The sequence below is a fragment of the Aotus nancymaae genome, unplaced genomic scaffold (genome assembly GCF_030222135.1).
Source record: "Aotus nancymaae isolate 86718 unplaced genomic scaffold, 86718_ANA_hifiasm-v0.15.2.pri h1tg000065l, whole genome shotgun sequence".
Lineage (NCBI taxonomy): Eukaryota > Metazoa > Chordata > Mammalia > Primates > Aotidae > Aotus > Aotus nancymaae.
Window position 1 is genome coordinate 7,193,883 of NW_026988480.1, and position 14,978 is coordinate 7,208,860.

At 42.9% G+C, this 14,978-nt stretch overlaps 1 protein-coding gene across 1 annotated transcript in view; it reads left to right on the plus strand.

Annotated features, from left to right (window-relative positions):
• PKD1L1 (polycystin 1 like 1, transient receptor potential channel interacting) overlaps positions 1-14,978 on the plus strand; it is a 159,410-nt gene that overhangs the window by 84,070 nt on the left and 60,362 nt on the right. Inside the window, 6 exon segments of the mRNA XM_064366637.1 lie at positions 3,110-3,302; positions 5,089-5,172; positions 7,116-7,323; positions 9,773-9,879; positions 10,691-10,907; positions 13,127-13,300. Coding sequence (XP_064222707.1) covers positions 3,110-3,302; positions 5,089-5,172; positions 7,116-7,323; positions 9,773-9,879; positions 10,691-10,907; positions 13,127-13,300 — 983 coding nt within the window.

Genomic DNA, 14,978 nt, shown 5'->3' on the forward strand with positions numbered 1-14,978 from the left:
CACCAAGTTCACCTAATTTTTGTATTTTTAGTAGAGATGGGGTTTCACCATGTTGGTCAGGCTGGTCTTGAACTCCTTACCTCAGGTGATTCACCCTGTTTGGCCTCCCAAAGTGCTGGGATTACAGCTGTGAGCCACAGCACCCAGCCCCATTTTTTTAACATTATTTGTTTTGAATTTGTGAAACATTTTTATTGTTCAAATGTCTAAACCATATTTAAAGATGAATGTATTCAGAACTAAATCTTTCAATAGCATTATTCCTCTACCTGTTCTCACCTATTCCTTATGGGCAATTGTATTCATTTGTTTATTTTATTTTATTTCAACAGTTTTTGGGGAACAGGTGGTTTTTGGTTACATGAATAAGTTCCTTAGTGGTGATTTGTGAGATTTTGGTGCACTCATCACCAAGCAGTATACCCTGCATCCTATGAGTAGCATTTTTATCTCTCACCCTCCCTCCCTTCCCCCTAAGTCCCCAAAGTCCATTATATCATTCGTTTGCCATCGCATCCTCATAGCTTATCTCCCACTTATAAGTGAGAACATTCAATATTTGGTTTTCCATTCCTGAGTTACTGCACTTAGAATAATAGTCTCCAACTCTATCCAGGTTGCTATAAATGCATTTGTTTTGTTCCTTTTTATGGCTGAGTAGTATTTCATGGTGTATACATACCACATTGTCTTTATCCACTTGTTGGTTGATGGGCATTCAGGTTGGTTCTGTTGGACTAGTTTACATTCCCACAAGCAGTGTAAAAGTGTTCCCTTTTCACCACATCCACACCAGCATCTATTATTTTTTTTATTTTTTTAAAATTATGGCCATTCTTGTGGGAGTAGGATGGTATCTCATTGTGGTTTTAATTTTCCCTAATACTTAGTGATGTGGAGTATTTTTTCGTATATTTCTTGGCTGTTTATGTATCTTCTTTACTTTTGCGAATTGTCTGTTCATGTCCTTGCCCACTATTCGATGGAATTATTTGTTTTTTCTTGCTGATTTGTTTGAGTTCTTTATAGATTCTGGATATTAGTCCTTTGTCGGATGCATAGTTTGCAAATATTTTCTCCCACTTTGTGGGTTGTCTGTTTACTCTGCTGATTATTTCTTTTGCTTTTCAGAAGCTTTTTGGTTTAATTGGGTCCCATCTATTTATTTTTGTTTTTTGCATTTGCTTTTGGGTCCTGGTCATGAATTATTTCTTAAGCCAATATCTAGAAAAGTTTTCCAATGTTATCTTTTAGAATTTTTACAGCTTCAGGTCTTAGATTTAAGTCTTTGATCCAGCTTGAGTTGATTTTTTACATAAATTGAGCGATGAGGATCCAGTTTTATTCTTCTACATGTGACTAGCCAGTTATCCCAGCACCATTTGTTGAAAAGGGTGTCCTTTCCCCACTTTATGTTTTGTTTGCTTTGTCAAAAATCAATTGGTTTGAGGTATTTGGCCTTATTTTGGGGTTCTCTGTTCTGTTCCATTGATCTACATGCCTATTTCTAAGCCAGTAGCATGCTGTGCTGGTAACTATAGCCTTATAGTATAGTTTGAAGTTTGGTAATGTGATGCCTCCAGATTTGTTCTTTTTGGTTAGTAGTTCTTTGGCTATGTGGGCTCTTTTCTGATTCCATATGAATCTTAGGATTCTTTTTTCCTAGTTCTGTGAAGAATAATGATTGTAATTTGATGGGAATTGTTTTTCTTATGTTTCTTTTTGGGAGAATAAACCCATGCATATACATATTATTTCCCCTAATTTCTTATACTCATTTGCATTGTGCTTTTCTTACTTAAATTACATATTTAGAAATCACTCTGTATGTATTTATTCATCAGTATCATCTTCATTTTTTTTAACTGCTGCGTGCTTCTCCATTGTATAGATGGTCCGTGGTTTATTCAGCCAGTCTCCTATGTATTCACATGGAAGACTTGTGCATACACTGTATTATATGTAAGGGGAGGAGTGTATCTCCAAGTTAAATTTCTAGATATGCTATTCCTGAGTTGAACTGTAAATGCCTATGTGGTCTTGATAACTATTGTCATGTTCCCCTCCAGCAGTGTCTGAAACTGCCTATTTTCCCACTACTTTGCCAACAGGATGTATTTTCAAGCTATTGAATTTTGCCAGTATACAATGGAGAAATGTTAATTATAACATGCATTTTATATGAATTAAGTTGGTATTTTTTCATATATTTAAATCCATTATCCATTTTTTTCTGTAAATTGTTCATATGTGCCCATTTTTATATTGAGTTTGTTTTTTCTTGACATTTAAGAGCTCTTTGTATGTTAGGGCTATTTTTAAAATAGTAATTTATCCAGCTTTTCTTGTAAGGCTCTTAGATTTTGAGCCATAGTTTGAAATGTATATAAAAAGAAGTCATTCATGTGTTCCTTAGTATTTGTGCAGTTTGTTTTTGTTATATTTAGATATCTGGTTTGCTCAATTATTATTTTTTATAACATGAGGTGCCCATATTTTTCCAAAGGGCTGGTATCTATTTGTCCCAACACCATTTATTAAAAAGTCTTAGGGGCAATTTAGAAATAAATAGAATATTAAATATTTTTGCTTTTAAACATAAAAAGTAGGCTAAACATAAAAAGTAAACAAAATGATAGGCTAAAACTCCATGGATCATTGTGCTGTCCTTACCAGAGTGGGTTCAGACTCTGGGCGTACTGAAATTTTGCAGGCTGGCTGACAAACTTGCAAGGAGCAGGAACTGGGCTTGAATGGCAGCTAAAGAAACTGACTTAATCTTCTTCCATCCCCACTAGGGTCAGGGGAGTGGCCTGTTTAGGGTGTCAGGGGGCACTTGGAACACAAGGCATGCTAGAAACAGTTTTTCTTCCCAATTCTCTGCCATTTCTCAATTCATATTTGCATCCAAGAGCTTTGACTGGGTGGATTTAATCCAAATTTAAATGCTCCAGGGATAGAAAATGGCTAGAATTTGATGTTGTCTTTCAGTTTTTGCTCATCTCTATTTCTTGTCACCACCTATCTGCTACTCTGTCTGCATTTGAAATGGAGTATGCATTTCTGCAAACCTCACATTGTACTTTTTATTTATGTTTTCTCTTTTTAGATGCCAACGTCGGCTATTTATCCTTACTGGATGCTGACTATGACAGAAAACCTCCAAACAAATATTTAGCTAAGGCAGTGAACTATACAGTACATTTCCAGTGGATCCGATGCCTGTTTTGGGACAAGAGAGAGTGGAAATCTGAACGTTTCTCTCCACAACCAGGAACTTCTCCTGAAAAAGTGAACTGCAGGTATAGACACACCTGAGAAAGAATCTGAGAGTTTTAGTGAATGACTGCATTGTCTTCCACATTTGGCACTGCCCCTAGAGCCTTTCCTGAACTTTGTCCGCAAGAAGCTGGAGCACTCTTGGTTTGTGCCACTCTCCAGCCTGTCAGTTCTCGTGTAACCACTTCGTGTGTCAGTCTTGGTTCTCCTATTCTGCCGTCTTCCAAGGAGCAGGGGCTGCTTTATAGACTGTCCTTGTGTTCCTCCTTCCGGTGGTGACTGGCATGCAGTAGGTGTTTAGTGTCTGTTGAAGACATGAGTCCACGGATGAGTGATAGATGAATCCATCAGTTTTCTTATCAGAGAAGTGCTGACATCTTTTGAGTATGCAGTTTGTAGTCAGGCAGGTGGGACCCCCAGCTCTCACCATGCCCCCATGTTGCCCTGAGAGCCCCTCATCTTCAGAGGACCCTCCACAGCCTGGCGGTGAAGGTGTGCTTTCTGAGGCAAGAAAAGTCTCTGTGCAGATATGAGCAGCCTTCTCAGGAATTTCTGGGAGTATGAGTCATGTCACTAAATTAGAAATTCTTTATCATCTAGCTGACAAACTAACAATTCTATGAGAAACTTACTTAGTTCATTCATTTTTGTTTCCCTTACCTTTTCATTAGGATATAGATAAATGATTATTAGGCATATTTAGAAACAGAGATAGTCATTTCCTTTTAAAGAACAAGTAAGCCATAAGACATTAGATTTTGTGGTTTCCTGCTAGGAGGCAAATATATCCAGAGCATGCCATATCAGTGCAGTTCATAGCCAGTTATTGCTTTTCTTATGTTGCACTCTTAAATTTGCCTAATGCCATTGCTAGGAGCGCATCCAAACTTACTGGTAAGGGCCCAATATTTTGCTTCAATATTAAATTATTGATTAATGCATCAATGCAATCATTTAGTCTCCATTACGTAACTACTCTCTGCTAGGCACTTTTTTATGAGCCAAGGATTACAAAAATGAATAACAGGCCAGGCGTGGTGGGTCATTGCCTATAATCCCAGCACTTTGGGAGGCCGAGACAGGTGGAGCACTTGAGGTTAGAAGTCTGAGACCAGCCTGGCCAACCTAGCAAAACCCCGTCTCTACTAAAAATACAAAATTAGATGGGCACACGCCTGTAATCCCAGTTACTCGGGAGGCTGAGGCATGAGAATTGCTTGCACCTGGGAGGCAGAGGTTGCAGTGAGCCAAAATCATGCCACTGCACTCCAGCCTGGGAAGCAAAACGAGACTCTATCTCAAAAAAAAAAAAAAAAAAGAAATTAATAACACATAGGACCTGCTCACAAGATAATAAGGGTAAGATAGGTTTTATTTTTTAAAAAGGAGAAAGTGTTTATAGTGACTGTCAGGGTGGGATATTTGTAATGCCAGGAGCTGGCACTTAGGCAGAGAGCTTGACTAGTGGCACAGCGAGGCTATGACTGGGACCCAAGAGCCTCAGGCTGCAGCCATGCTGTGGAGGGCTGTCATGAAGTCCACCATGTGCTTCGGAGTCTTGCATCTCGGGACAGCCTCCACGGGAGCCGTGTGTCCCAACACGCAGATGTGAAGAACCCTGGCACATCAGAAGACTTACTAATTTCTAACTTAGGTTTCAAGGGAATCTTTTAAACTGGGTCTTAGTCATAAACTTATAATTATTACAATCCGCCTTCCTTTTTACATTCCTTTAACCAACGTGCTGTCACACTATCAACAGCTGCTCTCTCCACACATTCTGTATCCTCATCCCCATTTCCCTCCTAGCTACGATCACGTCGCGGCATTCGCTCTCCTAAGGAGAAAGCTGAAGGCCAGTTTTGAAGTGAGTGGCATTTCCAAGTTCCAGAGGTAAGTTTCATTTCCTACATAAAGACTTCATAGACTTTATTTGTTTCACTCAGGTTGCCCACATATAATTCCGGGGTGCTTGATATCCATGTTACTTACTATCATTGTGTTTTTGAAATATGCATATTAGTAGATAATTATCTTTAAATATTATAAAATTGAATATATCTTATCTGTTTTATCTCTCTATACTTAAATTCACTGATGAGAGGTTTATAAATACAAGGAAGTCAACATAGTTTTCATACTTTTAAGTTTAGTTCTAGTGCAGTGTGAATTTGGTTAATTATCATTGGTAGGGTTGGTATCTACAGTGACAATACTGCCTAAGGGGCCTGTCCTGGATTATGTTTATTGTCATAGCCTAATTATTAATAGCTCCCTCTTGCTCTCTCTGGAGTAACCCATTTTAGGTAATAGATTTAAAATGTACACTATTTTTATAGCCACTTTTCTATGACATGGCTATATTTAGATTCTGAGTTACAGGTACAGTGTAAGCTGATACGGACAGGAACATTTTCTGTCTTATTCATCAGTGTCACTCTACATTTAATATGATGCTCAGAGTAAATATTTGCTGAATAAATATCTAGGGCAGAGTCTGCATTTCTGGGGTGTTGGGTGTTAATTTTATTTCTCATTATATTCATGTAACAGGAAACTCTATCTTACTTTATTATTTCATCAATCAAGTTACTTTACGGACTAGTTGGTGGATCAGATAATTAGTAAATAAGAAATTAATTGCTAATGCAACAGATGCTGGGTGCAGAAAAGGTCACTGGCCATTCAGTGAACAGGGCTCAAAGGACAGCAGCCTCAACCATGGGTGACTGCGACATTGATACCACTGGGGCTGGGGCAAACCATGAGGGAAGCAGCCTGGAAGACGTCCAGAGAGAGGCAACACCTGAAGTTATACAGGAGCAGTAGCAACTGGGATATCTTGCCAGAATCCAGAAGGTTTCAGAGTGTTATCCAGGCAGAAGGATGTGAGCACCCTGCAGAGCTCATGGGGCAGAGCTCTGGCCAGGCTGCATCCTGTTCAGGAACTGGTATTTATGCACAGAGCTTGAAATGTGAAAGGAAGACAGACTGTAATAATTATAACTTTATGACTAAGACCCAGTTTAAAAGATTCCCCTGAAACCTAAGTTAGAAATCAGTGGGGAAAAAGAGGGCAGTGAGAAACCAAGAGCAGAGCCCAGCCCTCAGACGGAATCAAAGAGCAGAATGGCAGGGGGCGGGGAGGGCAACATCCCCATGTGGCATAGGCCATGGTGCCCACCCTCTGAGATCTATCAGAAATCTGTAAGACTACAGTTAGATTAGAATCCCAGCACAGCAGCTTTATATAAATGTCATTCTATGGATCTGCAGGGGTTCAGTGATCTCTCCCCAGCCAGTGTTGGTGCCTGGGAACAGGTTGGTGGATCCTGCAGTTAGGGAATAAGCAGCACCATTCACAGGGGCAGTGGGAGGCAGAGGCAGGGTCTCCAAAACACCACCAGCATCTCCTAGCCTTGTTCTGCTAGCAGGAGAGAGAGAGAGAGGAGCATAATGGCACCTGCATGTTTCAGGAATTTTGCATATTTGTATTGCTTAATCTTTACAGTAGCAGTGAGATTGGCATTCTTAGCCATAGTTCACAATGAAAGTTCCTCAGACCCAGCATGGCACAGTCTCTCAGCACAGAGGCTGGTCCATTACAAGGTTTCTTTGGCTCTGGAATCCATGCTTGTGGGGTGCTGGTCACGGAACCACAGGGCAGCTCCCTGCCTTCAAAGCCCTCCCAACTCAGGCCCAAGCAAGTATTAAAACGTTATCAGTGAAGTCCAGCAGGGACTTTTGTTTGTAGGGGGCTAGGGGTGGCGATCACTCTTTTCCTATATGTCTATTTTCATGAGCAATTTTCTTTGTATCTTTCCTTTTGTTTATAGCCACCCAGAAAACTTGCTTCCCAGTATATTTATTATGGGTTCTATGATTCTTTATGGATTTTTGGTCACTAAAAGCAGACAAGTAGATCATCATGAAAAAAAGAAATCTGGTTACATATTTCTGCAAGAAGCTCCCCTGCCGGGCCACCAGCTGTATGCGGTCGTCATTGACACCGGCTTCCGGGCTCCGGCCAGGTTGACCTCAAAGGTAGCTTGAGCATCCGGGGGTACTCTTTGATGGTGTCTAAGCAGTGTCAACATCAGAAGTGAGGATTTGGTAATTTGGCTGCCCTGTCTGTTACCTGTCACAGTGGCCCCATCTAATTGCGGGGGCAAGGCTTGCCTGCCCTTTCCACGGCCCTCCCTCTACCTGCATGTCTGTCAGGGAGAAGAGCAGACCCCTTCACCTTCTGCAGCCACTCCAGTCCCTTCTCCTTCTGTCTCCACCGTGGAAAGCAGCCCCAGGAGATCTGTTCTGTCTCTGAGTGCATCTTTGAGACTCTGAGAATGAGTTGTACTCTTCTAAACTTGGGGCTGAAGACAACAGTTCCAGAAAAGCTGGTGGAGGATGAGTGGGGTGGGAAGCGGATGTGGTGGAGGAGGAGGAAATAGTCTAGCATTGGGCTGAGTGAAGCAGCAGTGCCGGTGTGGGCTGTGGAGGTGAGGTCTGCAGGGGTGGAAACTGGAGCCTGGGTGGAGCCGTGTGCAATTAAACGTGTGTGTGACACAGATCCCACAGAGAGAGGGAGGCTCCCTCTGCACTTGGAACTCATGCCCCCATTTCCCGAGGGAACCATGGTTACTTTACAGAATCCATTGGATTGGGGTGTGGATGAGAAATAGTTAGATGGGAAGAAGAATGAATGAGATGGGGCACCACAGTGTAGTAGGATAGTTGGGGACACAACACATTTTTAAAGCTTATGTGGCCCTTACTCACCATAAGCCCTTCATCACCAACTGTATATTTAAATTGTCTATCAGATAAACATACATGTATATATTCACAAGCAATGCATACCATACACATAGGAATGCTCTTAACCTAACAAAGATTATCTACATACAGCATACCTAAGATTGAGTGGTGAAACTTCAGGTGATTTCTGAGGAATGTCTGCTGTCAGCACCTCTATTTATCATTGCACTAGAAATCCTAGTAGAAAACAATAAAGCAAGAAATAAACAGGAAAAAAAAGGTTCTGAAAGGAAGAAAGAGATGGTTCTTTGAGCAGGATGTGGTTGTCTACACAGCAAGCGGAGAAGCTTCTTCACTATCATGAGTAGCACCAATAACATTTAAGAAACTTGCTGAATTTGTGATTAAGAAAAAATCAGCAAAATAATCTCTATGAAACAGCAATAACTATTTACAAATATATATATTTATATGTTATATATATATGAATATAAATTTATATTTACATGGAGTTGAAAATAAGAACCTCTTCATCACAGTCAAAAATGATGGAGTGCCTACAAGTAAATTCATCAAACCCCACATACAATACCACATGAAGGAACTATGCCTGATATGCATAAAAGATCTCAATGAAGAGCTACATTCATGGATGAGAAAGCTGATTTTCCTTTTTCATTTTTCCCAACTTAATCTATCACATTAATAATAATAGTGTGAATTAAATTCTATTCGTATACCCACTTTACAGATGAAAAACTAAGGCATGATGAGGTTGGGTCTAATGAAATCCACTCATAATTCCAGGAAGGTGTTTTGTGGAACTTGACAAACTGAGCCTAAAATTTAGGTGGAAAAGAATACAAGAATACGAAACAATTACAAGACTGGTGATGCCAACTCTCAAGACAAGAACAGGGCAAGGGCCTCCCGACCCAATATCCAGGCTTATTTTGAAACTAGTACCTGAGATCATGTTGTGACCTCAGGAGAGGCACTGAGGAAGGATTTCTGGGGCAGACTAGAGGTCTTACAAACCACAGAAAAGGGTGGACTGTTTCAAAAAATATTTTGGAACAATAGCTGACCTTGTAGAAGAAGGTACTATTAAATCTTTACATTATACACACAAAAAATAAACTCCAGAACTTTAGAGACAGAAAGGTGAAAACACAAAGTTTAGAAACTAGTCAAAGAAAATATATACTTGAGAATAAGAAAGATTTCAAAAACAGAAATAAATGAAAGCTTGGTAAGTGACATTACATCAGAATTGTTCATTTCTATGTGACAGAAGACACAGTGAGGAATGACAAGCCCAGCCAGATTGGCATGTGCCTCCCCAGGGTGTACCCACAGGTGCATGGGTGCCCCCCACCCCCAGGGTCCAGGCTCCTCCGGCATCTCCCTGCCAAGCTGTAGGGCGGAAAATGGTATGCCCACCGTTGTGTTCTTCTACCCTCATGAGAAAATAAATGCCCTCCCGGATCCTAGTTGGGATCTGGCTTTTCTAGATCAAATAGGTGAGGAAATGGCCAATTCTACCAGGCTCTCTCCAGGGAGGCCTGGGACTGGGCATGCCCCCTCACCCCCTGGCTCCAGGCAGGGACACATCACTATGCAGGTGGTTTTGTGGAGAGGTGGGAAGCTGGGAGAAAGTACAAGGAAGCCCTGCCCAGCATTGCATGGTGTCTGCCATGAAATAGCCTGAGCTCCTACCCCTGTTCTTTGTTTTGAGGTGTACATTGTTTTATGTGGCGACAATGGACGGTCAGAAACCAAGGAGCTCTCCTGTCCAGAGAAACCCCTGTTTGAAAGGAATTCCAGACACACCTTTATCCTGAGGTACTCCAAAATATTTCACTGCTAGATTTGAGAAAGAGAGGTCAACCAGAATTGGTGTAACCTTATCACAAAAACAAAACAGTAGAATATAACATTAGTCTTTAATACTGAGCATCAATTTATAGACAAACAATTTTGTGGTGTATTTTTACAGTTTGTTATTCTGAGTAGATTAAACAGCAAGTTTATGCAAGGGAAGGAAGGAGGGTGGGTGGGAGAGGAACACTTACTATTTTTACATACTAGTAAAGTTCATAGTTAGTGCTTTCTATGACACTAAACCTGCTGACCTTAATTGGGGTTGTCCCCAGTTTGGAAGAGTGAGGACACATGGTGTCACAAAGATGGTGGGGTTGGGGAAAGAGGGAATTTAACAAGATAGGATGCAAGCACCAGGTGTTTTAGAAAATGTGAAAAGACTGAACAAAATTATTTTTTCTTCTGGTAAATTTCATGTATGATATTTATTGGTTTGGAGTATTATGTCTTCATTAAGAGAGAAAAGGTTAACTTTAGACTAATCCACACTAGAGACTGATACATGAACGGGATTTGTGTGACTTTGGTTTGGGAAAGCTGGTGGATATTGAAGGCCTGAGTGCAGGGTCACTGTGCTTGATGGGATTTCTCATCCTCTGGCCAGGTTCCAGGGGGCTTCACATGTCATTCTGCATGTCAATCATCTGTTGACATGTCCCTTCCACCCTCTGTGGGCCATCAGTGCCTTCAGGGTGAGCACTGGGGCTGGTGGGATGCCAGGGCCACACCATCACCCACCCAGCTGATGTGATGCTGCTGTGTGTGCCTCCAGCGCTCCTGCCCAGCTGGGCCTGCTGAGGAAGATCTGCCTCTGGCACGACAGCTGTGGGCCCTCCCCTAGCTGGTTCATCAGCCACGTGATGGTGAAGGAGCTGCACACAGGATGGGGCTGGTTCTTCCCCGCCCAGTGCTGGCTGTGTGCCGGCCGGCGTGATGGCCGTGTGGAGCGGGAGCTCACCTGTCTGCGAGGGGGACTTGGCTTCTGGAAGGTAGGCCCCTCCGGGTGAAATTTATTCACCCTCTTGTGGCACACCTGGCTGACTGGCAGAGCATGGCACCTGGCTCTGCTTTGCTCGCCACAGTTGTGTCTTTGAACTCTTCTAAAGTGTATTCCTCTTTTCATAGTTGATTACCAAGATATCTATATCTTAAATGATACATTCATTAAGTGGCCATCCCAGCATGGATCCATTACCCTTTGCAACTGTTAATTATTGCAGTAATGCTTCTCTGTAATTGTAAATGTAATTCCATAAACATTTCTAGAATTTATGGTTGCTGGTGGTCTGTGATGTCCAGAAGGCCGGTAATTGAAGACTTTGCAGTGCCCTGTGTGTGTCTGGAGCAACCTAGATAACTATCAATAGGGTAATACAGATGCAGTACAGATGTGGTCAGGGCCAGGATGGCAGGAGATGGCCAAAGTGACAAAATAACAGATACCCTCACAGACTAACCGTGGAAGTTGTGATTTTCGCATGTCCTTTCCGTCTTTCCCTGTATACAAACAAATTTCATACAATTGTGATAATATTGTCACGCATTTTGCACTTTCTTATTCAACATTTTAGATTAGGCCGCTTCATGAGTTTTTACAAAATCGTTTCAGGGCTAGATAATGGCCCACTGTGCGTGACCCTTTGCTGAAGGCCTGTTGGGCATTTACAGTTTTCTTTCATTTATTGTGGTAATGGGCAACATTGTGGGAACTCTCGTGTGTGAGTACTGTGTTCCTGGTGAGTACTTCCCGAGGCTGCATCTCAAACCGTGGTAAGAGCCCAGTGAACTGAGGCAGTCTCCTGTGTCACTGGACCTTGCCAGGCCACTGGGTTTTCTTTCCAGCCTGCCCTGTTGCCACCTGCCTTGATGAGAGTCCCAGGCTCAAGACCTTGGCATTTTCAGGCCTGACATACTGCTAAGTTAGTAAGAAACTTGATCACGAAGGATTTGAAACAAGTTTTCAATCAGCCACAGCATGTGGAAATTCCTCAACATCTAGAACTGAAGGTCCATTCAACTGGGGCTTCCCCTTAGATGATGGTCTCCTTATAAGAATGACTATTGAGCTGAGGAACTGGAGTTAACCGTGGGAGACATACATTGCTTATCCTCCAGCTATTGTGCTTGAGAGCTTTTTGTGAGAAACATAGGCTTATTAATTTAGTCACGTATAAGCACTTGTGTGTGCTGCAAATCAGGCATTGCTTGTTGGCTAGTCCATTTACATAAAGAAGGTATATTCTCATTCTGTTAGTACGATTTTTCTGGCATTCGCTTCTGTGCTCTGCTCATATTCCATAAGAGCAGTTCTGTGTATAATTTTGTTTTTTCTAGAACAACGTTTAGGCCCAAGCATTATTTAAATTGAATTGGAACTTAAAATTCAGTGCAGTTCCTAAGCAACATGTTTCCTACTGTGTGCCAGCCACTGTGGGCTACTGAGGACAGAGGTGGAAGCGACTTAGCCCCACTCTCAGTGCACTCAAAGCCCAGTTGAAATTAACTCTGTTGCCAGGGAACGTTCTGAGAGTGAAGGGATTTTAGGAAGTCTCTTAGGAACACAAAGAAGAACCAAGGAGAGACTGATCAGAAGCTCTGGAGAGAAGGTCTCCTGAGGCTGGGCATGAAGGCATTTGAGAGCCAGGCAGACGAAGCTGGGAGAAGCATGTGTCAAAGCTCAGGAGGAACCAGGGGAGGGCCAGGGTGAGCCAGAGTCCAGCTTGATAGGAGGGTAGCTGAGCAAGGGGGCTGCCAAGGAGGCGGAAGGGGGAGCAGCTTCAAGAGGCCGAGATTGAGGTGCCGTCCACCTGCACCCACAGCCCACCTTGTACCCAGATAAACAGCTGGGATAGCAGAGCCAGATGGCATGTAGAGGGCAGTGTTGTCCACCTGCACCCACAGCCCACCTAGTACCCAGATAACCAGCTGGGATAGCAGAGCCAGATGGCATGTAGAGGGCAGTGTTGTCTGCCTGCACCACAGCCCACCTGGTACCCAGCTAAGCAGCCAGGAAAGCAGAGCCAGAGAGTGTGGGAAGTGCAGTGCCATCCACCTGCACCATAGCCCACCTGGTACACAACTAAGCAGCTGGGATAGAAGCACCAGAAAGCTCACGGTCTCCACTCAGATCACTGCTTAACAGTCAGGACTTGCTTTGTTGACAGGAATGCCCCATGTCAGGGAACACTTCCTCTGTTTTCTGTTTCAGCTTTTCTATTGCAAGTTCACAGAGTACCTGGAGGATTTCCACGTCTGGCTGTCGGTGTACAGCAGGCCCTCCTCCAGCCGCTACCTGCACACGCCGCGCCTCACCGTGTCCTTCTCCCTGCTGTGCATCTATGCCTGTCTCACTGCCCTGGTCACTGCTGGAGGGCAAGAGCAGGTGAGAGCCATCACTTTTCCTTCTAGCAGCTTCCAGATCCCAGACTATACTGTGGCCCCTTTTTGCCTAAGAAGTGAACAAAGCTCACAGTATCCGAGAAAAGTTTAAACCAGGGAAAGTGAGCCTGGCCACCTGGAGGCCAGGGAAGGAGCAGGAGGGCTCTGCCAGGTGTGGGCACTGGGTGGGACCTGCACAGTCCTGAGTCCGCCGGCTCAGTGGACAGCTGCTGTGCGGGAGCTCGTGCCCCAGAGCCAGCAGCAGAACTTTTCCAGAGAGCCTGGCAGCCGGCTGTCTTATGAGAATGCTCTTGAATTTTTTTTTTAAGTTGGTAATTCATTTAGATTTTAAACAAATCCTCTGGACAAAGGAATGCAGAACCATTCTGATGACCACATTTTTCTTCAGGATGCCAGTTTGCACTGGCAGCTCTGGTCTGATTGTTCCTCATGAGATGTAGAAAATTAGTTCCAAATCAGTGCCAGCATTTAAAAGGGAGAGCCTGCCTTTCCTGAGGGAAAAACAGCACAGCAGGAGGTGGGCTGAGGGAAAACTGACTTGTTTACTACAACATCATGGCCATTCATGCACCCAGTCCGCTCGGTTCACCACTGGGTCATGGTGCAGCTGGAGAACGTGGTGACAAGGTCCGTTTCTGACGTGGGGGTCAGCGATCCATCCATGGGACAGCTGGGCATACTGGCTCCTTTATGACACCAGGTATCAGAGATATCCAATAGCAATTATGGATTGGTGGGATTAAAAACATAACAGTACATAGAATTTGTAAAAATAGGATAAAGAAATACCATCAAGTAGCAGGAAGGGAACAGCTCTGTCCACCTGGAAATGGACCAGGGACTATGGTGAGTAAATCTTTGGTTGGCCTCTTTTTTGAGGTAGACCTCAAAAAAGGTCGTCTGATGTTGTCTGATGTTGGTCTGTTCATTGGTACCTTGTGGGTGTTGATGCCTTGCCGGATTGTAGCCATGATTCAATCCACAGAGCACGTGCCTGGTAGAGAGTGGGTGCTCGGCAAGCATTTGTTCAATCCAAAAGGATTTGTATAAGAAGAAACAAAATTATTTCTTTTTTCACTCCTGGAGTAGAAGAGCCTTTGCTGGATTCCTTCTGCTTGTATCCATCGTATCAGGTCTATATATAGTTCTATTTTTTTCTTAGAACAATATTGAATACCAGGCATTATTTAAATTAAATTGTTGCCAGGCGTGGTGACTCACACCTATAACCCCAGCATCTTGTGGGGCCGAGGCAGGCAGATCGCCTGAGGTCAGGAGTTTGAGAGCAGCCTAGCCAACGTGGTGAAATCCTATTTCTACTAAAAATACAAAAATTAGCTGGATGTGGGTGGTACACACCTGTAATCTCAGCTACTTGGGAGGCTGAGCTGGGAGAATTGCTTGAACCCAGGAGGCAGAAGTTACAGTGATCCAAGATCATACCACTGCACTCCAGGCTGGGTGACAGAGCAAAACTCCATCTTTAATTGATAGATAGATAGATAGATAGATAGATAGATAGACAGACAGATAGATAGAATTCTAACTTAAAATTCATGATTCATCAAGAGAGCACTTTTATTAAATATAATGTATGTATTCATATTACGTATATTTGTAATTACACAATGACTGTGTTTTAAGTTGGACTTATATTGGAT